Source organism: Chiroxiphia lanceolata, chromosome 8 (assembly GCF_009829145.1).
Source record: "Chiroxiphia lanceolata isolate bChiLan1 chromosome 8, bChiLan1.pri, whole genome shotgun sequence".
NCBI lineage: Eukaryota > Metazoa > Chordata > Aves > Passeriformes > Pipridae > Chiroxiphia > Chiroxiphia lanceolata.
The window spans coordinates 28,440,377-28,464,393 of NC_045644.1; the positions used below are offsets into that span (position 1 = coordinate 28,440,377).

At 38.6% G+C, this 24,017-nt stretch overlaps 1 protein-coding gene across 7 annotated transcripts in view; it reads right to left on the bottom strand.

Moving 5' to 3' along the window:
• LDB3 (LIM domain binding 3) overlaps window positions 1-24,017 on the bottom strand; it is a 121,548-nt gene that overhangs the window by 67,157 nt on the left and 30,374 nt on the right. For all 7 annotated transcript variants that reach the window (XM_032694694.1, XM_032694696.1, XM_032694698.1 and 4 more), the window contains 2 exons: window positions 16,418-16,569; window positions 3,192-3,267 (listed from right to left, as the gene is read on the bottom strand). In XM_032694694.1, the coding sequence (XP_032550585.1) occupies window positions 3,192-3,267; window positions 16,418-16,569 (228 nt within the window). The remainder of the gene's footprint in view (window positions 1-3,191; window positions 3,268-16,417; window positions 16,570-24,017) is intronic.

Sequence of the window (24,017 nt, forward strand, 5' to 3'; positions counted from 1 at the left end):
TCCTCACTGGGACTCCAAAAGCACTATTTCATAAACATCACAGCACACAGTCATACTATTAAAATTAAAGAGGCTGTCAATACTTTCATGCAAAGGGACAAATATTAAAGCTGTGCTCAGCCTTAAAGCTTCTGCTTGAATGTTTTAAACTGCACTGAGCTGAATCTTCACCTGTGTTGTGTCACTCCTGAAGAGCTGCAGGAACTCACTGACTGATGATGGCTTAGTTTCAGTCCTTGGACTCATGTTTATGCTTATTGTTATTTGAATGTTTTCAACATTAACTATGTCCTTCTAACTATGCCACACCTGCACAAAAGGCTACTAAATCTTTTGATTAATTAAGAAAGACTGGTTAAACTAAATGAGCATTGTTTCCAGTTTGAGATTAATGTCAGATAAGGATACAATGCAAATAAATCAAATGTGTATTTCCAGTAATAGCCCTACAGCTCAATTGGTGCCTTATTTATGGTTGTAGAACCTTTATCATCCATAACATTGATCAGCTATGTGAAAGAATGACTGACCTTTGTGACAGAATGTATGCCTATTTTCCTAAAACACAAAAATCCCAAGACCACAGTACTCAAAGAAGAAATGCATGCTTGAAAATTAGTGGAAGCTGCAATCAGATTAGCATTATGTACAAGAGAATTTCAGGTTTAAACTAGACACTGAACTTGCACATGCAGATTGTTTAGCTCACATTGACATGCCTTAACCTTAACCAGAGAAGGGTGAGAAAAACTCCTCTTGATGTTTGAGGATGACACTGTCACAACTGTCTTGTAATGCAGTTTTTTTTGTTGTTTTTTTTTTTTTTTGAAATACAGTCAAATTCACTTCATGTGATCCATCAGTCTAAACACTGTCAAGCAGTGATGTGGAGGTGACAGCTTCTGCCTATGTGTCACAGATTTCCTCATTTCTACAATGATACTGTTACTAGAAATAATAAAGGGACAAGCAAAGAAATCTTGATTTTTAAAGTATATTTACTGTGCCATACCTTACTGCAACATCACCATACCATTGTTCATCAGTAAAGAATTTTTATTCTGGATTTTGAGGCTTCTCTGATGGTTCAATGCCTTCATTCCCTTCCAAACTACCTCCAGAAAAGAATTCTTCTTCACTTAAAAATTACTGTTGTCTACCAGTGTAGACCAGTGACATAAATGCCCCTCCTCTTGATCTACAAAGGGTTCCCCACTCCAGCACTCTACTGGTACCACTTCCCTCTGGGCCAAGATATTTCTGAATAAACTGTTTCCCACCACACCTTATCCTGGATGCCACCCTTTTCCTCCAGAAAGGTTCCAGTAACTCTCTTTTCCAGCTGCCAGCACTACCTGTAGCCCATTCAGAACAGCTCCTATAAACCTTTCCTAAGCACCAATGCACAGAATTCTCAAAATCTGAGACAGCAAGCTCCTGAAAATGGGTTGAGTCCTTTGATCCTCACCTCTCTCTGAAGGGATAGGATAGAAAATATAAAATACCTTTATGGCTTTCATGCCAAAGGCTCTTTTAGGACCTTTAAGAAAACCCTACAGCGCAAAGAGTTAACTTTTTTATATGGTAGATAGTTAAGGGAGGAAAATGTTTTGTGTGATAAACAGGTTTGAATACCTATGGCAGTAATTTTAAAATTGACACTTGACAAGGAAGAAACGCACCTAACACAGAGTCATGAAAATCCATATATAAAAGCTCTGTGTAACTGTGGTGGAAGCAGACAAATGTTTCATACCTGTGCAGGTCTCAAAAGGCAGCTGTCAGTCTTGTGTTTGTGAGTAATTCTGAAGAGACATATCTACTCTCTGCCTTGAAAACTAACAGCATTCTGTGTAATTCTTGAGGGGAAATAAGAAATATCTCCCCTTCCTGTCCCTATTACTTTGCTGGTGCAGTCAAACACCGGTCTAACTAAAAAAAAATGATCCATGGCTCTTGTTACAGCAATTTCACAATACTGTTTAGTGACTCTTCCAGTAACTTTCTTCAAGATAACTTTTATAAAATCATGATATAAGCAGAAACAACTCTGAGCAGGATAAATCTTTAATTTCATCTTCCCTTGCCAAAAAGTTTACAAGATCCAGTCTGAAATAACATGATTTTTGTCTCAACTAATAAATGGCCGGTCAGGTTCATTTAAAATTTCACAAAATAAAATCGAATCAAATGATTCTCCCCAAGTACATTCTCCTCTGTTAGTTTGAACCTATTTGAAGCAGTTTCAGGGATGATGTTACCTTCTGCTCTGATTTGGAAGGCATAGTGTTTATAAAAATTACTTAAAATTGATCTGTGAATGTCAGAACTGCCAAAACCAGTAGAACATCATCTAATTCCCCATGTGTTTTGATCTTTTGCTTCTTATTTTTTAGTGCATGGTAGAGATGAAACTGGTACTGACAGAAGGGATAAGTTGCACCAATGGAGACTTTACCTCCTCTCCATTTAGCTAATGAAACGTGTCAGCAATACAAACATCCTAATATCCTACCCAGGGCTTGAGCCTAAGGATATACACCATCTTTCAGGTATCCTTGCTCCTCAGTGCCTCCAAAGATACAGAGGATGAGTTGCCAGGTACAGTCAATTAATGCTGTTTGTTCTAAAATGAATGTTTACTTTATGAAAGATGACGAGCTTTGACAACAGAAACCAAGCCATCCATTTCCTCTGCCACTGGTTGTTATTAATTAAATTGACTTATCCTCTTTATTTTTTTTATTCTCATTTTTTGAATACTGTGACAAGAGTGCAATATGATGCAAGCTTTCAAAAGGCCTCATGTCCTCTTTCCAAGTCAATGTCTGTTCAGTTCTAGTCAGGATTTGGAGAGACTGAGGTACAGGCTAATGGTTTTCCCCCAGTAATCTACAAAAGCTAATGTATGTTTTGAGAAGCTTTAGTAGCCTCTTGCAGCCTAGATGAGAACAAGCTGCCCAGAATGGGTTAGACAAAATCACATCAGAGGTTGGCTGGAGGCTTTGGTCCTGCTAATCAAAAATTAGGCAAATACAGATCACTAGTTGCACTGCAGCAGTTTGCTGCCTCTGCATTCATTCAATGTTTACTTATTTGTGGTAGACAAAAGCTGTTTCCTGTAGTAGGTATTTACCTTCACTGCAGCAGATAAAAATGGTGTTCATTTTGGCTGAGAATGTGCCACTTACCTTCTGGTGGGGGATTACAGCCCTGGGAGAGTCAATTCTAGGAGCTGTGGTTGAAACTGGCACTGGACGTTTAGATCTGGGGATCAAAAAAAAAAAAAAATAAAAGATGAGCAATTTGGACTTCTATTTTTCAGCTCTAATTTCTTGCCAAAATGCTCCTTCATCAGGAGTGAAAGTTCAGCATAGCCTAGACTTTTTCCTATCAATCATCACACTTTCTCTACATCCTCCTTTACAAAGGTCTTATATGTGAGAAATAGCTTGAGAAAGTTTCTCCGAGTGATGAAAACCCACCAGTTATGGAAACAGCCTCTGACTTGGAAGATCATCTGTTTTCCAATACCTTGTGACAAACTGCATTTTCATAGATGAGAATCAGCCACAACTGGATAAATTCAGGTTTGGGCAGCACTCTGGGAAAAGGGACTTAGTGGTGTTTTAAAATGCTGAGGCTAAACCTCAGTGCTGAGGCATCTCAAGATCAACTCCTCAAAAGATTATTATTTAATAGTTTCAACTGTAGAGCAACTGCAATTATTTAAACCTCTCTGCAGGAAGAAACATGGGCTTCATTTCTGACAACTTAGTTTCACAAGGAGCAGAACACTACTGAATTAGCTACTCCAAATGCCTTTCGCCTGTATTTGACACATACTTGATCATTTAGAAACCAAAAATAAACCGCACTAAAATGCATCCAAAACACAGTTTGCCCCTTCATTGCTAAACAACCAAGAAAGCACAGTGACAAATGCTAACTAAAGCACTTGTAGGATGCTCAGGTAAGTGAAGATGTATTTGTGGGAGGTGTTGTACAAATCTGCACAGTGCTGAACATTCCACTGAAATCTTTCCAACACACATGGGATCACCAGAGAAAATGAAATCAAAATGCAAAAATAATCAAAAGAATCAGAATTTTACAAGTAATATCCCATTGCCAACTCACAGATCAGGGTGATGCCTTGAATTCTAATCTTTAAAAAGTACATTGCAAAATTAGGACAGGGACAAATATGAAATAAAAATACTTAAAAGCTTACAAATCAAGTAGAGATGACTGAGACATTTGGCACTGTTTGTTTTAGACAGGAAATGAATAATGGAATATAGAGGCCTAGAAAATAATGAAAGCTAGAAAAAGGGAAATAAAGCCACACTTGTGGACATTAAGTGAAATGGAACACAACACATATAAAATTGATAAAGGCAAACATCTTTTCCTAGAGTACTTGATTAACCTGAGGTGAAACTCATTGCCACAAAACATCATTGAGACTATGAGAATAGCAGGATATCAGAAAGGATGAGATAGTTATGGTTGCAACAAAAACCCCAAGAGCAGCTTTAGACTGCGTATAATAAATAAACATATATATTCTCATTTTTCAAGGCACAACTTAAAAGACTGATAGGGAGAGACCTTCTGTGTTAGGTTCTTTATTTCCTTCCTGAGGGCTGTGTTGCACTTTCCCCTGAAACACTTAGCAACGGCATCTATCAGAGGGAAAGCTGAGCTAGACAAAAACTGGGCTCATCCACAGTGGCAATCCCTGCCTCAGTACCGAGCTTCACGCTGAGCTCTGTGTTCAGCTTTTGCTGCCACACACAACATTTTTCATAAACAGGAGTAAACAAACAAAAAAGATCACCTAGGAGAAAGGAGCAATCCTTACAGGAGCTAGATTTCCACATAGGAGGTATAGAAATCTTGCTACTTTGAGAGCTGAAAACAAAGCCAGTGTAATAGACGCCTATCTCACAACCAGATCCTGTGAAAATGAACAGTCTGAGGCGACAGTGAAAACTGGTATTTTGTTAAACAATATGTAATTAACCTGTGAAATTCACTGACAAAGTATTCCTGAAACAACAGGGTAGAAAATCGTTAAAGGCACTAATATTCATACTCATAGTTGAAATATATCACAATATACTCTCTAAGACATAATTATCTGAGAAAGATATACTTTCAAGTTCTAGGAACAAGAACTAATCACTAACTGCCTAGAACAAACTTTCCTCAGGCAAGTTACTAACTGATCTTCCCTCAGGAATAAGTGCCATACCCTTCCTACAACCATTTTAGCTTACAAAGAGAAACAATAAATCATATTCATGAGACACGCACATGTATCATTAAAGACAGTAAAAAAGAGAAAAAAAACCCAACTGCAGCTCATAACACAGAGTTGCTGAAAACTGACAGTGACAATTTATGAACAGACAAAGATTTAGGGGAAGATTCTGATCTTCTTTCCAATGGTGTAATTTCCAAGTACACTCAGTTATTTCTGTGAAGTGACATGGGTGGGCCTGGGCAATACCACACTGAGTGTCCCCTGTTCTGCTCCCTGAGCATGAATTTTAGAGCCAGAGTTGCAGAGCACTGGAAATGTGGTTTGCCATATACAGAGGTGGAGCAAACAATGACACACTGCATGTTTCATGTGTAACTGGAAAATAGTTGTATTGCAGCAAAGGAACTTATTTACCAGACTGCTTCATCACTTCTGATGTTTATTGTATGTCTGTTTTTTTCTCACTCATTACCTGACCACAGAAGATGATGTTATAAAGCTGCATTCCTTCCATATTACTGATAAACTACATCTGCCATTCACAGTGCTATCCAACCAAGATTTTTATTTGATATCAACTTGGAGGTTTCAAGATGTTACTCAAAAACAATGAGGTTCCTACGTAACTCTGCCCTGGATGTTTATAGCTTTGATATTTAAAAACAGAATAACGAGACTTGCTAGATTTAGCAGAAGCTTGCACCAGAGAAAAGGGCAGGAAAGGTGAAATCAATTTGTGGAATGAAAGTCTATGCACTTGCAAAATAAAGTGATTATTTACATAAGAGTCATTACTCCACCGAGAAAAACATCTGCAAGTTCAGAATATTTTTTTTCCTTCCTCTTTTGCTAGATGAATCCAATCCCGCAGCAACACAAGTTTGCTTTTCAAGTGATGATGGTGCTGTGGTAAACATATATGTCCAGGTTTATATTTTAATCCATTAACGGCAAAATTATTTTATTCCAAACACTGGAGAAGTGTATGCTCAGTAGGGCTATGAGAGGGATGAAAGTTCTAATTTCACAAATGACTATGATAATTTCAGATTTGACATTGAAATTTCCCATCAAGATTCTTTTTCTTAAGCAATTAATTAGATTTCAACTTTCAGACATTTTCTTCTATATTTTCCAAGTTAAAAATGGAAACAAAGACCTCATTTCCAAATGAAAACTCAGAACAGTTCTAATGATGACGAAACACATCATTCCGGTATTTTTTTAAACTTTTCTCCTTTCCTCATATATATCTCTCCTCTCCCTCAATACTGGTTCTCTTTTTTAATTAGGTTCAAAACCAAGATGGATGTAGTTTTGCAAAGCAGTTCAATTTTGAGAGCGCTGCTGAAATAGCTGTCAAAATTCCTACTTGTTCCCACCTTCCTAGATATATCTTTAATTGAAGAGCACTTGACTTCAATCCTGATCTTTTTGCACTCACAACAAAGGTTCATTAGGAACCAACTGCACTGAGGAGCTGCCTGCCTAAGGAAGGGCTGCAAAGGAGTTCTGTGATTCACTATCAGTTTAAATTGCATCCTCGGAGGAGAAAGTATACAATATTGTACTTGCAGAGAGGTGAAATGATCTAAGAGATAATAGCTTTTTCATCTTCATGGGGCTTTTTTTCTACTATATCTTTACCAGTTAGTGCCTATCTTTCTTAATTCTCAGGACAGCTAAAATGAACATTTCTTTCTCACAGTAAGCTTTTGCTTTTATTTTGTGACATAAGCACTTTATACTTTGTTGAGCATTGTAATAACTGTATCTTAATATTTCAACCACTGGAAGATGAAAAGTGTCAAGTTTATGGAAAGGTAATAAACCAGATTAGACTAGGGTTAGAAATGCCTAGAACACTTCTTACATACTTTACCTATCACCTAACTGAAATGGAGTCATTCTGGAGTGGAGTGGGAATTTGCAGAATGCAAAACAACAGAGCATGTAGAATTGACTGTCTGATATGTATTTCTCTTAATGCATTCTTATTCCTGACAATTTAGTGGGAGTGATGGGAGTGTGGGGAAGAGACATAAAAAGGACCAACTAAGTATTCCTCGTGGTTATCAATTTAAGTCTGAGATAGCAATGTGCCAGTTAAATCTTCAGCTAACCAGTGAATTAAGTAGCCAAACAGAAGCTGCTTCTTGTTTCTAAGTCTTGCACAGAAAATCTTGAGTCTCATGATACCATGGTTTAATTCTCTAAGCCCTGCCTGGGACATCAGCAATCAGCCTTAGTGACTCCAATGAGAATCACAAAGCCCTGAACATTTCACAGTACTTCAAACATAACTGCAATCCCTTTGGGGCTGGGATGAGACCTACTTTCCCTCTCTAAGGATATCATCTGTGCCTGCAATAAAACTGAAAAATATTTCCATCAGCAGTTTTGTTCTCTATGTATCAATGGCAAATGCAAATATTAGCATTTGGCTGGATGACTGATTTGTTAATTATTTCCCTGCATTGTGCTGCACTCGGATTGCAAGGTGGGCAATTACACTTTCCAGACCTAATGTTCATACCCACAGCAACACATGGACAAGAACTTCTCAAGCACAAATGGCATCAGCCTAAAAGGAAGCAGCTCTCCAAACAAAAAGCTGTTTGTAAGTATGTAATATCCTTTTCCCTTACAAGAGATCTTAGTCAGAGGCAACCACAAACACAAATACAGTGATTGCAACAACCTTGCTGACATCAGAATATCATCATCCCCATCTCTCACACAGCTAAGGTGCTACATTTTAATCTTAAGTAAGGTATTACTAGTTTTGCTTAGACCATTCATCCATGGCTTACCATCACCATGCTACTTACCTGAATTCACATTTTATTTCAGATTGCATTACAGGACTTTTGCACAGCTTTTCTAGTTATCCATACTAACTCCACTTGAATAGCATGGGATTCACAAGTAAAATACATTTTAATTAGGCTGAAAAGGATTCTATTGGAGAGAGGATATGAGTTCTTTTTACTTTCTACTTTTTATTTGCATGTTTTCTGTGGCGGTTACAGATCTGGTAAAAGCATCAGGTGTTCCTCTCAAAGCTTGCTTTAAAACAACAGCAGAAACATTAAGGTGAACAGAAGTGGTACTTCCAGCCCAGTACAGGAAAACCCACAGTACTTGAAATACTCAGAAATATATAAATAGGTATTGATTAGAAATAAGAAGCCACTATTCTCACCTCAATAATAAATTGGCTAACTGCAGAAATGCAATCAAATTTATGAGAGAGGGATCAAAGCTTAATGGTATATAACCTTCAGATATAGTGTCTTCCTTGAAATTTTACAGTTTGGCATAATTATTTATTGTTAATGATTTAATTATTAGATGATTATTTATAATTACTGAGAGATGCTAAAAAATCTATTGAAGGTAAACATACAAATTAGAAAAAGATCAGAAGAAATGTTTGGGTTATGAAAAGATCTAATAGTATAAAGCAAAGGATTAGCTATTATTAATAAGGAGCAGAAGAGATACTGAATAAAGATTCAGTGCTTGGATGTAGCTTACCATACCCTGGTCCTGAGATGTGATGCAACTCTCTTCAATAAACACAATAAATGACAATTCTGAAGAATTGAATATCAAATATTTAAATACCTGAAGTGAACCATAGTGATTTACTCTGATTATTTTTCCCCTCCCATACAAATAGTGTACCTGAGACTTAGACTACCCCATTCCAGTATCATCAGGTTCCCCTGCAGTCCTGCAACTCTTGGCATCTTAACAGCTCCTTTAAAGGTGAAAGCCATTCAGGTACAGATTTCAGAGCAGCACTGGGGACTGCTGCAGAGCATTACTCATTACATATGACTTTGTAACTGCCTTCTGTTCAATCAGAGGAGTTTGAGTGTTGTTCAAATCCAAACAGATTTCTAACACTACGCAGAAAAACCTCTGTTTTCCCCTTACCACTCAACATTTTCTAAAAGCAAAAGCCCAGCTGTGGATACTTTGGGCATCCTGACCACAAATTACTTTTGGTAGTTTCCTGAAGCTATTAATGAGGTATATTTATTTAGCTGATTTTCCTGTAATTTCTCGTTGTTGGGATGTGGACCTTACAGTGCGCCACATGGTTTTCAGAGCATTTCTAACTGGCATATATGGAAGAGAAAAATTAGTGAACATGGATAATTAGATCTTAACTACAGTCTGCCTCATTTAGGCCTTCACTTTAACTTTCCACACTAAAACACTTGAGTGAGCTTTCCATTAAGGCCTATACCTGAGAGACTTTGACTGAAAACATAACTCTGTCTTCAGACTGCTGAGTCGAGAAGGGTAGCCAGGACTTGTCAAAAGATTTTGTTTCCTTTGGAGGTATTTGAGTGCTGTTTGGAGTTGTCATTACATTAATGCAGTAACACCCAGTGCCAGCCTGTGCCTAGTGCTCAGTACTGATGTGCTGCAGCAGCACCAGCCAGGGAGAGACCCCAGGAGGTGGCCAAAAGCCAGGTAAAATGGACCTGGGTGTATCGCTGCTCTCGCTGTAAGAAACAACCAGTCACCAATGATTAAGACTTCGTGAAAAAAGAATGAGGCCAGGCAGCTTTTATAGTGGCTGGTGGGCAAGAAACACCACAGTAAAAAGGATCCAAAGGAAACCAAGAGCCTTACATGTGCAAAGAATGTATTACAAGACTGATCTAGTAAAGCCTTAGTATTTTACCTAATTGAACGATTTCTCATTCCACTTCTAAAAAATACTTTATCATCCATTCCAATTAGCTTCAAGTGTGTAATTTACATCTTTCCATGACCACGCTTAAGCTAATCAACATTAATCAATAAGAAAAGGTCCCAGATCTAATATACTGTGACATTTTGGCTAACATATCTGCTTCCTCACTGCAGAATGCAACCAGCAAATGTTTGTCTGAAAGAATACAACTGCCATGTGCATTTAGCTGTGTCAGCCCATTGACTTCGGTGAGATGTGCCCCTGGTACCCATCTTGACCTTTCCATGGTGAGTGCAATATAATATGAGAAAGAATTCCCATGAAGATTATCTTTAGGGGATACAGAGAATATTTCTCAGAGAAATAAAATAATGAATTTTAACCTCATCTCTAAACTGGTATTTGGGGGAAAAAAAGTGATGGGCACTCTGAGAACAGTTCTAATCCCTAAGTAGAATCCTGTTGTAATGAAAACTTCCCTGCCCTTTAAAGCCTTGGCATATATCCACAGTTTCCAGGCTCTTTTCTAAAACTAACAAGGACACTTTATGCAGTGAGTGTAAATAGCAGTCCACTCAATTAAACTGCTCATGTAAGGAATATATTTGTATTTATTGTAGTGACTGATATTTTATTTCATTTTCCATGGAAAAAGCTGCTCATTAATTTTAACAGCAGTAAATGCCACTGCTCAAAAGCAGTAACTCACAGCCCTGAACAAATGCTAGCCTGACACTTATAAACAAATCCTACTGTCCTCTCATACCTGCATACAGAGGCAACCGGGCACGCAATGGAACTCACCTCTAATTCACCAGGAGTGAGGGAGGACCACCTCTCTCAGCTCACAGTAATGCAGCCTCCTTAATTCACTAGGAGGAGATGTCTTTTTTTCAGTGCTTTAAGTGTACAGCATCACCAGAAGGAAGGAGGAAATCTTGGCTATTGGAGGCAGATTACTCTCAAAGTTCTAGAGTCACATGTCTAAGCAAACTAACTGGTATCACATGTCACATCCACATTAGTGTTCCTCTCCTTTTTTGTACTAATCTGCTTAAAATTTTGAATAGTCCAATGATGACTAGTTCAGACCATGCTTTCATCAGTATCGTTTATATAGTTCCAATTTACACTCAGACTGGGAGAGATACCCTCTTCTAATTCTTCTGAGCATAAATGCAGCCTAAATCTGGTTCTGATTTAAATGTGCCCATCAGCAGACCTAGCACATGCACAGAATTGGTTGCTATTCACAGCTTCAGACAAAAGAAAGCAGTTTACAATAACCCCTGAATTCCCCCTGCTTGCAGTTTGCTGTCACCACACGCTTTATTTATAGTAGGCCTGAAATGAATACTGCAGGATCAGCCATCTTTTGGTGCTGCACAAAAAATGAAAGCTATTAAATATTTACCATAGGTGTCTCATGGCTTTCCCTCTGACATTTTCTCTTTCAGTAGAGAAAAGAATTATTTAGCTCATGATTTTCCAGTAAAAGACAGTCAGTTGTGGCTGTCTGGAAGCGAATGGCATCACTGGGAGGGGGAGGTTTTGTCAAAGCACACCAGGCAGGGAAGGTCTCCACCTCCAGCACAGAGTGACGCCAAAGCAGAGTCTTAGAGTGACACAGGAATGTTTGTGCCAGCAGAATGAGGCGCACTCATGTTACAGCACTTTCCAAAACCAAGCCAGTACATTCGGTGAATCCTTTCCAAGGAGGCTGATCAGATTACTGAAGATCAAATGAATGTTGTGGATGCTCCAGTGAAACATGTTGACAAATAATACTGCTCTCTTGTGCATTGCATTTACTGTGTATTTGAAAGAGAAACCCATTTTTATGAAATAAAAATAAATTTTGCATGCATTTTGGTTTTCATCCCCTGTGAACTGAATACTGCAGGACAAAAAGTTTGTGGCCTAATATCTGTGGGGCAGCCAGACAGTTAAAGATGAACTTTGACTGGCCCAGAATTAAAATGCCTGAGGGCAGCTGTGTAGCTCAAGTAACTGATTAGAAACTGATACTGGAAAATGATTGAGAACTAAACTCCAGGAGGTCACAAAATGACTATAAGCAAGGTAATGTCTTTTTCCATCATGATCCAGGCCATTCTGGAGTATGATCATGGCCTTCCATAGCATGGTCTAGAAGAACTAGCACCAACACCCCACTCAGTACACCTGGAAGAATGCACATTTCTAAGGAACAAGCTGTGCCTATGTACCTAATATTTTAGAATAATTAGAATAATAGATCTAATGTTTTCAAATATCATTCTGGTTTGCCTGGATACTATTGTGCCTCATGGAGTTCTACTGGGCGCACTGTGCCAAAGACATTTCTTTCCTTCTCCCCTCACTCCTGCTCTCTTTCCTTCAGCAAAAAAAGAATTCACTCCCCAGACGTATTTCGTCCTCTAAACTGAAGGAAGCAGAGCCAGTCTTTGATCACTGGATCACAGGTCTCTTTCTTCAGGAATGGTCCAAATACTGACACTTGCCTGTCTTCATCCTTTAACTTCCCCAGAGCAGCACAGGGAGGCATGTTGTAGGCTCTGGAGAAATAGGCAACCAGACAACACAGTGTTGCACTCAAGCCACTAACAAGTTCTGGCTGCCTGATCAAACCTCTGGCATAGCTGGCGAGTCTTCCAGGCTAATTTTGTGGTTTCATGTGAAAACACTGCATGGGTGAAGCGGTAAGAACAAATTTAACAGGGAGCTTAGGGAAGGAAGCTGTCAGAAGAAACTTAACATCCACAAATGCCTGAACCCATAACGGGATATCTACATGAGCGAAACACGGAGAACTCCATTCAGGCCAGCACTGAGCACTTAGCACTCACTGGAGATCTGTTAGTGTGCCTTGAACAGTGCAGACTGATGGTACTCGAAATAAAACTCAGTTAGTACAGCCAGGGAAGCAGAGACTCTTGTTGTTTAGGCAGGCAAGTATGAATGGGCGCTCTTAACACTTCCCTTCTACATTTGAGGTCTTGCAGTTTGATGTCCTGCACAAGTGCTGACACCATCTACAGATTATCTTGACAGCCAAATAAAAAAAATAAACAATTTCCCACCCTGAAAAAAACCCACTAGGAACTGAATTGTGATCATAAAAGTGAGTAGTAGCAAACACTGTCTGAGCTGTCAGGTTACAAACAATGCTCATGAAACCTTCGTGGCCAGGATCAATAAAAGAAAAGGCCATTGCTCTTGAGAGCCAAGAACCATTAGAAAAATAAAAAGCTTTCTATCTCAGAGCATTTATGTCTAGATTTCATGTTCCACTCTTTCTTCCCTGGATTAAGCAAGCAAGTTCACTTCTAAGTTCCAGTGCTGCAACAACAAAACCAAGCCACAGATTGCCTGGGAAGGCCTTCCATGACCTTGAAGCCTATTCCGTAGAGCCACATGACTACTTCATGTAAATGTCCAATATCATCACAATTTAGGGCTTAAGTTTTCTTATCACAACAATCAATTTCCTAATGCACATATGTGCCTTTTCCATTTGAACAGGTTTCCAATGTTTGCAAATTTTTATACAAATAAGATAAGTGAGCATTTCCATCTCTGTGCTCTTTATGGCAACTCTTGTTGTTTTTCCATAGTAGTAGAACACTCCAGTTTCGTCCTGCAAGCCATATCTAAAAATGTCACAGTGATCTCTCAGCACAGTCATGTTCCTGTTAACCAAGTCCCAGGAGATTCTGCCTTTCTTCTGTTTTGTTCTTATTTGGTTGAAAGTTACTATCCCTTGTCACTGCTACCATATTTTTCATGTTAACTGTTATTCTTCTCACCAATACAATACCTCTACAATTTTTTTTTTTAAAGTATATTGCATTGTGAATTTTGGGAAGGTGACTAAATTGACAGAATCTTTTCATCCCTAAGTAAATTAACCCATTTGTATCCAGGAAAAAAGTGATTTTTCAAGATATAAGTTCCTGAATATTGTGGAGGTGCCTTTTGTTCAAGTCTTTGGGATAGTGGATCTTTAATAGGGTTCCATGCATATGTCAGTTGGCTGAGATCACATGCTGATAAGCTTTAGCTTGTATAAATACTGAACTGTGCAGAGCAAAAGCCAGCTTAATGCCTCTGAGCACAACTCTTTGAATAGCCCCTAATCATCTAAGAAAAAAACATTGTTGAAAAAACAAATTACTTTTCAGTTCTTGTCACTGCTTTTTCCCACATAACTCTAGTGAGGCTGAATGGGTCACCAAGATGAACTAAGAGCTCACACCATAAAGCAGCTGAAGACAAGATTCTATGAATTGTGTAAGTTCAGAGCAAAAACATGACCTATGAAAGTTCTCCCTTGTTAAAAAAGCACATTTCTGACCTATTTGTGCTTACTAGTATTTCATTTTACTTTACACCATTTTTTCTTCTTTTCAAAATGAATTTTTAGTCATCTACATCTATTATCTAGGTAAGCATATTTCAGTCTGTGGAGCACTCCATTACTGCTTTCTTGGGCTGGTCATTATCGACTATCTGAATTCTATACTATTCTTTTGGAATCAAGAAACAGGGCAAGGCTTAAAAAAATAGAAGAAACAATAAATAGAGCATGAAAGCAATTAATAATGGTACTTCTACTAGTTTCCTTTTTTTTTTTTCCTTTTAGTCACACTTTTGGAAACCCTTCTTCTGTGTGGAAGGAGAGCTTTTGGTTTGCAGTTTTAAATGCCAGGCCAATAGAGGCAGACACTGGACCACTTTTCAGATCCACTATTGGGGAAAATTAATTCCAAGTATGCAACAACCCAAAGCATAATAAGAAACATTTTCTCTCAGTGTAAAAACACAAGGATCCAACAGAAGAGCAGACAGAAGTCCTAAAATAATCAGAAAGGATTTTCCTTAACTTTCAAATACAAAATAATCCAGAACAATGTAAATCTTTATAAAAAAGTTATCTTACATATATTCATAATAAAACTAGCATGCATTAGAGTGGAGAAAAAGAGAAGCTGGAGTTGGCCATAGAAATGAGAATTCAACTACACACATCAAGATAGTGCCCCATCTTCCCTCAACAGCTCTGGAAGACTATTTTCTTCTGGCTTCTGATATAATGCCCATTTCAGCACATTTAGGATTAGGCTACTGGTTTCTTTTGACTGTTTGGTTTCTCATTAATCTTCCCTAAGCACACATGAGGCACACGTGCACACCATATGAGGTGTCAAATTATTCCATGTATCCTCCTACCTCCCCTGCATTCACTGAAACAGGCAGACCACACTGAGAAAAATCTTAAACCTGCAACAACTGAAAATCTCAAGTACTTTAATTTAAACTCTTTTCCGGAAAATACAGTTCTACATTTCCAGGAAATATACAAGTCTACCCAGTGTTTTCACAAAAGCTAACATATATGCTGCAGTTTTGCTAGCATCATCCTACATTTTGTACTGATTTTATACACTACACCTGGGGCACTCCCTTAAAGACCAACTTGAAAGTTAAAGCCATGAGGGAAATTTGCTTTGGAAGACACTGCTCTGTCTTGGAAAACTTAGCTAAAGATCTTATTCCTTTAGGTATTAGTCTGTTCCTGATACTGATTAGCCCTGCTGCACATTCCTGGATGAGATTTTTTGGTATATTCTAACTTGTATTTCCACATTACGAGTTTCTTTCTGTACCAGTCTTTGCCTGCCCTATGTAAAAATTATCTTCTCCATAATGCAATAAAATTAGCAGCTACTTTGCCTTCTATAATTATGGAGCTTTAAATATTTATGCATTTATTACAGAAATTCTCTTTGCAAGGTTATGTGACTTGAGAACAAGTTTCCTTGGAAGCAACATTAACCAGGAAAAGTTAAAAGACCTATTATCTGCTTTCTTAATGGCAAGACAACTTCTATCACATCTCTGTGAGAAAACCTGCCCTCGCCATGTTCTACTGACTCCCTTTCCTGTACTTGGGCTACACCTTTCTCCTTCTGCAAGATGTAAAGTGGACACCTTAAAACTCTCAGGTGCCAGACCATCAGCAGAAATTCTCAGCCTGCTGGGACTATTCTTCCTGTGAATGACAGGTTCCTCCTATGCAGCCATAACACTTATTTCACTGGCTGTTTCTAGAATGGTGGTTCATAAATGAACCAAACAAAACTGTGTTGTCCATATGGGAATAAACAAAAGAAACATCACTGTCGAATTTATTTAACAGAAGCTTGAGTGGATCTGGCATGACACCTGTATTCAATGGGCTAAATTCCAACATAACCATCCAATTTCTACCAGAATCAGAGCAGATTTTGGCTTTCCATCTCATATCTGTGTCATGAGCACTTCAAATAAATCTAACAGGCAGAGATAAAACACTTATAACTCTTAGTCACAAGTTTCATAGGATGCCCTTAGGAATGCAAAGACTTTAACTTATATCAACGTACTTTTGAAGAGTGAGACTCAGGTTGTGGCTGGCTGATTTGATCTTGTTCTGGGCCTCAAGGTGGGTCATGCTGTCAGTGTTGACTCCATCAATGGCCACCACAAGGTCCCCCTGGTTCATCTGTGACTGTGCTGCCTTGCTGCCAGGGGTGATCTGTGCAGGAAAACAAAAAAAGGTCTCATCAGGATAAGTTATTCTGTACACAAAACAGTTGGAGAAGTCACCCTGAATTACAATACAGAATACATACAGCAATAAATACACTAATAGATACAACACTAGCTGTATCTACCATTGTATGGGTGAAACAACAACATTTGTGGCAATTAAACAAATCAAAGTTAACTCACACCTCTGCAAAGGTCCAAGACAACATCTACTTGTCATTACTTCCATTTTGACAGGTTAAGCCCAATGAAGTGGTTCCCTTACTATCTATTATCTCTTCCTCAAGAGGATAATTATCACTATTTATATTATAGTAGAATATAGAGACTTTACTCAGAAGCAGAAAACTAATATACTACTATCTACTGCATTTATTGTATTTTTCCTCCTAAAAGCCATTTTTTCCGAATTAATTAATTTTATTGAGCAGACAGAAAACAATTGTGTTTGAGGGGCCTTGGGCATGCTTTGCTTCTTTTATAGCAAGTTTTATAGGGTAACCTTACCTACATACAACTACAGGGTAACCTTACCTACATACAACTACAGGGTAACCTTACCTACATACAACTACAGGGTAACCTTACCTACATACAACTACAGGGTAACCTTACCTACATACAACTACAGGGTAACCTTACCTACATACAACTACAGGGTAACCTTACCTACATACAACTACAGGGTAACCTTACCTACATACAACTACAGGGTAACCTTACCTACATACAACTACAGCTCCATTACCAAGACAGATCACTACATCCCCAAGATGATCTCATCAGCTTGTTGGACCTCACACTCCAAAGACAGACTGGCACTATTAGAAATAAAAAGCCACAATGCTTCAACTACAAATGCAACCACTGACACAACAGTTCAGAATTCTGGTCATTCACTATGGTAACACATTTTGTCAGCTCCAGGTACCTTGTGAAGTGCATCTTCTCCAAATGGACAGTGCCCTGACCTCAGCTCTACACAGCAGTCTCAGCTTCCATATGGATGACACCAATACAGCTACTTATGAAACTCGACTCCACTGGGGAACTCCAACTAAAACAGAAGAGCCTTCACACACTGTCAGCCAGACAACTTTTAGTGAACACATTGGAGTTGTCCTCTGCTTTCAGCACTCAGAACTTGAAGCATATGGACAAAAGCTATAGGCCTTTGCTCTTATTTTTAGAGACTCACTGCCTTACATTCCTCACTTCTAAGAAGGCTCAAGGATCTTCTGAAATACTACAACAAAGGCTGTATTCAAAAATTCTGCTCCTTCAGTACAAAGGACATAAAAGAAAGATGTGTTTGATTATGAGCCAAAATTTCCTTGTGAATTCAGCCAGGCTGAAACTGTGAAGTTAAATTCTTAGGGAAACCAAAACTCAACAAAAATTCAAACACTTCTAAGTGTGAAGTGGAATTCCTTAACTTCCCTTCCCTAATATGACCTCAAAACACTTATAAATATGTACATACTCAAAATGAAAAACTCCTTCCAAAACAATTCCCCAGACTGCTTATTTATGCTCTTCACTGGCAAAGAAAAATAAGCAAAAGAAAGGAAAAACCCCAATCCTTCCTTCACATCCCATTAAAGGTGTTAAGTATTGAGGCTGGCAGTCTAATTTACAGTGTAGCCTGACAGCGGGAGCTGTCAATTTGCTAGAACACAAGTTTTAGTATCAGGGAGCTAAAACACAGCACCCTGCTTACTCAGACATTACTTAAAACAAAGATTACTTTCAAGCTAGGCACTGTAAATAACATCCCAGAACTGATCTGACTGGAAGGGACAAGTTTTTATACCTTTTCATTAGAGATAGAAGCAATAAGAGTTCTGTGTTTTCTGAGTGAAAGACAGCCACAGATATAATGTTCTCATGCAAGCAGAAGTGACTGATAATGGCAGCACCACCTTCCAAAGTATTTTTCTTGTGTTAGGGCATCAAGGGGTGGGAGAAATTTTTTGTGGTAGTTTCAAAGATGCAGTTTTATTCTGTAGTCTAATACACCCTCATAGAAAGAGATTAATAAAAACAAGAGATTCATGTTACAAACATTGTTTTCCTAACCTATTATACAAACATTAGCTTCTATGCATTTTATTGACTTGCATTGTGCCAAGCACACAGAATTCAGAAGCCTACAAAGAATACAGATTATTTGCATAGCCACATGTACTGGTATGCAAAGTCCTCCAAATATGTCAAGAAACAGAATTTGAAATAAAATAAGAGGTCAGGAAAGGGCAAAATGTGAACTAATGCCAAACTCATTTGTCTGAGTCAGTAAGACTTGAATTCATCGAGTAGGACACTTAAGTCTTTCTGAAATTATCCTTTTTCTTTATTACATGAACTGTTTGCCAGTCAGGCAGACACTAAGGCTTGAGCCTGCTTGATAGAGCTTTTTTAATAAATAATCACCACACAACACTTTTCTAAGACTCCACCTTTTACTTGCTCATCAAATATGCAAGTTCTTGCCACAAAACATTAACTGTGTGATGCTGGTGTTTCCAGTAGCCAGACAGCTGGTTCCAAATTCTGGGACACCCTTCCCACACACACATACACACTTTTTCTCATCAAGAACAAAGACTGGTTTTTGTACATCAACCCGTTACTGAAAGTCCAATGTCTGCCCTAATATGGCAACTCCTACTTAACCCATATATTTCCCTTTCCACTCCCCAGTGATGGTTCAAAGAAAATAAGCCCAGAGAAACACAGTTTCCACAGAAAGGATAAAACAGTCTAGATCTGGCACTAGTTTAACACAGCTGTAACACACAGACTTCCCTCTCACTTTCTCTGACTTCTGCTTTTAGCAGCCCCAAATGTAAATGTTATATCTTAGAGATACAGCAGATAACTACGATTGTCCTAGAATTACAGTTAATTTAGAGGCAGTGGATGGTTATAACTACTGACATGATTTCACCTACTATAGTGGGATATTTTCTGCATAACACTTCTGGAAAACACTACCTAAATGAAAAAAATACATTCATCAGAAGAATCTCTTGAACATAAGTCCTCAGTAATTTTGAGCTTGTGATTTATATGAATTTATAACTATAGCCATTGCAACACCCTTTCTGAGGCAAAGAGGTCCAGGAGAACCATACTGTGAGAGACAAGGAAAAGATCTCAATCTTGGCTTACCAGCCATTGTTCTTATATTTGAAAAAGGAAAAGAAGGGGATTTGCAGTCATTTCTTCAACTAAGATTAATGGTAGCAAATTCTGGGCTTAAATTCAGCTTATCCTAACTTCACAGACAGCAAGACTCACAAGTATAAAAGATGGACCCAATTTATTGCATCAGTAATTCAGAAAAATAATAAGTATCAGGAAAGCATTACTTCTTCCCCCAGTATTTCCACTGCCTAAAAGCATGCTAGATTTTTTGATCCTGTAGAGCTTCATACAGAAGGTACTATTAAGGACTGGATGCAGAATCTGTATAAAACATTCAAAAATTGAAGCACAAAATTATACCTATTTTAGTTACAAGCTGAGAGGCATCTCTGAGAGTTTCAAGAGAAGCCACAGCATGCATTAACAGCAGACATTGAGAACAGTCAGTAATTGTTGGGGACAAAATACCAGCGTACAGATGGAGATATAGGGCAGCCAGATCTGAAGTGTCAAGGCACTTTCAAGACTATCTTGTTCCCATTTTTAAAGATCCAGCTGAAAGGAATGGAATGCAAAGTGTTTATCTTTTATCTGTCGGTATTTTCCTTTGAAAATTCATCTCTGATCTACTAAAATTTACTAAATATAACCACAAGCAGAGAAGAGCTCACTGTGTATTTGTGAAATCTTTAGGGAATATTTTCTATTTAAAAATATATTTTAAAAATATTTTTGAAGGACAAATGTTAATAAACCCTTGGAATTAGAATGCAAGTCTAGGTCTGTCTACACAGTAGACAGTAGAGTTCTAGTTTGCTCTCATCTCAACCTCTCTTCTATGAACACAGGTAACAAACAGAGAGAAACATATAACTGTATGGGCCAAATATGCATTTTTCAATTTGACCATGATCTTTTTACTTAAAAAATCTAGACTATTTCAGAAAACCTTTGTAATAGTCTTAGCTCACTTGCTCTGGGTGCTGCAAATGCCCTTATTTAAGGCTACAGAGAGACGTTCACCAGAGATTCAAGGCACAGCCAGTTCTGTCAACTGATTTACAGAATCCAAGCCAAGGTACCACCGACAGATCTAATTTTAATAGTGTTTCTTCAGTGCCTCAAGCCCAAGCACAAACTTCATATTGAAAAGGCAAGCATCTTTCATGCCTCTCAGAAAAGCAGAGGAACATGTGCTGCTTCAGAGATGGGAATTTTCAGCCCTCACAATTTTCCTACGAGGCAGACATCTGACTTCCAATATCCCTGGCTTAAAGCAAGTGGGCAGGCTGGAAGTATCACATGTTACATTCAATGCACCACAGAGAATTCTTACTACTCTCTGCTGTGAGCAGCTCTGTATTCTGGGTGAATATATAGCACCACAGTGACAGCTGTGCCCTAAAAAAGTACGTCTGCACTGGGTTCAGAGTAAATACTACTTAGCCAGAGCTCTGGGAGGCAGTGTACAAAGTGCAGCTGCTGTACCACCTTGAGAACTGCACATGTTCCCATCCAAGGCCTCTTAGCTCCACTCCAAGTGGGGGAGAGATAGGGATCAGGCAGCATTTGAGTGGATGAGTGTTAAAATACTAATGAGAATGCTTGTATAAACAGATGGATGGACACAGCCTTCCTACCCCCAAGGAACTGCTAGTTTACAAGGCACACAAAAATACAAAGGAAGGCCTATACAACTGAGATGTTAATATGGTAGCCTGCAGCATTAGCCAAGGCCTCTTCTTTGTCCAGGACTTCAGTATTCCTGACCTCAACTCTAAAATCAACAACTTATATTTTCTGCTTCTCATTTAAGAACAACGTTTCAGAGAATCAAATATTCACTAGCACTAGAAATAGGCAAAAGCACAGGGAACAAACACCCTCTCCTCTTCAAGATCTCTGGAATAGAAGAAATTATTAAAAGAAAATGTTCCTTTCCATAATCAAAAACTCAGAGATAGGACATAAACTACCAGTGACCAGAATCTGTAAAATGCTCTTACAAGAAAAGGACTGGACAGAAACTAAGGATCACTAGAAAATACAGTATGTTTCCTTTATAGTGAAAACAGCATTTAAATCTCTATTTTATTTATGCGAGTGGTTTTTTGCACAGATGCTTCCAACAAGTCTTTGCAGTTTTTGTGAGCCCTGAGGCTCTCAGTGCCTGAGGGTGGCTGCGAAACTTCCTCACTTTATACATGGGAGCATGAACTACTGAATGGAGAGACCTGCTTTGAAACCCCACTGCAGAACAGCTGCCCATATGAATCCAAGGAGTTATCTCTGGACTGGAGACATCAGTTCCTCTCCCATTGTGAACAAGTCAATTGAGGAAATTTATATTATTGTTTCCTAAATGAGTCACTTTCCTCCCCGTCCCCACAATAAATGTGTAACAGCTTCAAAGGGAAAATCACGGGTTTTCTTAGAAAACAGAAGTCAATTATGGACTAGAAAAAACAGCAAAGAAAAATGAATAAAACTTACAGGGATAAGTCAACAGGCAGAAATTCACCATTTCATTTGACACATTGTCAGAAGGCATAAAACAGAATCAAGGAAAGAAACAGCCTAGATAACCTACACCATAGAGCAAACATCCCACTAGCTTTGATCGTGGCTTTTATACCTTTCTGTGTCAGATGGGAGAGCTGAGCAAGCACGATTAAATGTAAAGACAGGACTGTAGGAAACCTGAAACTAAAGTCCCTGTATGTACCACTAACCAAACCTAAAGAAAACTCCCTTTCTGCAGCTACTATTTGCCTGAACAATATGTCTCATTGTTTTAAATTCACTAATGGGCTTTACTGGCCTTTTTTTCCTTTCTGTTTTTTGTTTGTTTGTTTTAATAAGACAACAAAACCTGCCTTAAATGAACACTCATGGCATCTGCAAAACATGCCCCTGACACCTTGAAGAGCTTCCATTTATACTAAACAGAGCTGAGCTGGCAAGCTGCAAAGACACTCTGAAGTGGCCTCTCAGGCTCTGCTTCATCTGTAGCTAGGAAGGGAGATTACAATACATGTGAGAACACCCAAAATAGCTCTAATCTACCTCTCTTGGGTAACAGGAGCCACAGTAGCACAGAGATTTTGTGAGATGGTCAGTCAAGCACTTAGGATTAAGGACACTCTGTGCCAAAATCCATACTCCAACATTCCAGCTATCTGGCTTACCTCAACCTCGGGTGTGCCAGGCCATACTGGAATGATGCAGCCTTGATTAACACCAAAATTTCACTGCCACACTGCTTTTCATGCACAATATATAGGCTCTTCAAGGAAGCAGACAGATAGCCCTTCCTGCCAAGCTAATGAGACCCAGGTGATGAAAATAAACCAAATGTAAAAGATTTTCAGCTGGGAAATGAAAGGAAGCATATAGCAATGCTTAGGGGATTGCCCTAGGCAAGGCTTTGGGGGATTTTTTGAGAATCAGTGTGAATACTCCTGTTCCTAGTTGGAAGATCGTTTCATTTCATTCCCTGCCCCACTCCCACATTATCTGATTGAAAAAATTTCAATCCTTTGTTAAAAAATAAAAAAAGGAAATACTGTGGACTTTGCAGCTTAGCTTGTTAGAAGCATGAGTACTCTATGTACACCAGCGATACAGATGATAGTAAAAGTGTGGATGTGGCTTTTTAATAGGATGTGTTGGCGTTACTAGAAGGTTAAGCAGCTCTTTAAATCTTGCATGGTATGACTAATAGTAATATCTCTTCTCCCAGTCTTTATCCAAATATAGCTGTTAGATCTATTCAGTTTGTTCTCAGTTAGCATCACATACTGTGCCAAGGTAGTGTGTGCTGTGCATCTCACGGAAATTAAATGGAAGCAGAGAGGTGAGTCACACAATAATAAATGTGGATTGTTTTGTTACAACAACAGGTTTCAAGGAACAAGTGACAAAGTTCTTATTTGGTATCAAAGAGTTTATTAACCTGAATGCAAATCAAAACTGAGAATAAAAGGGAGGCACTCATCCTCAGTATTCTGGCAGCCCCCGTGTGTGTGTGAGTTCTGTCAACTTGCACAGGACAACCCCCTGCAGCAAACAGACACTCAGCTTCCAAGTGTTTGTGGGATCACAACTGCCAGGTTTCTTCAAAGGTTCCCTATCCTCTTCTCTGCTTCTCTTTTCCAAATCTAAATTCATTCCAAGGAAGTTGTAGAAGGTGGGATGTTTCTTTGTGTTTCAAGTAGACAGATCTCAGTTACCAATATTTCCTTTTACATTTTCACAGCTATCATCTTCTTGAATCCTACATTC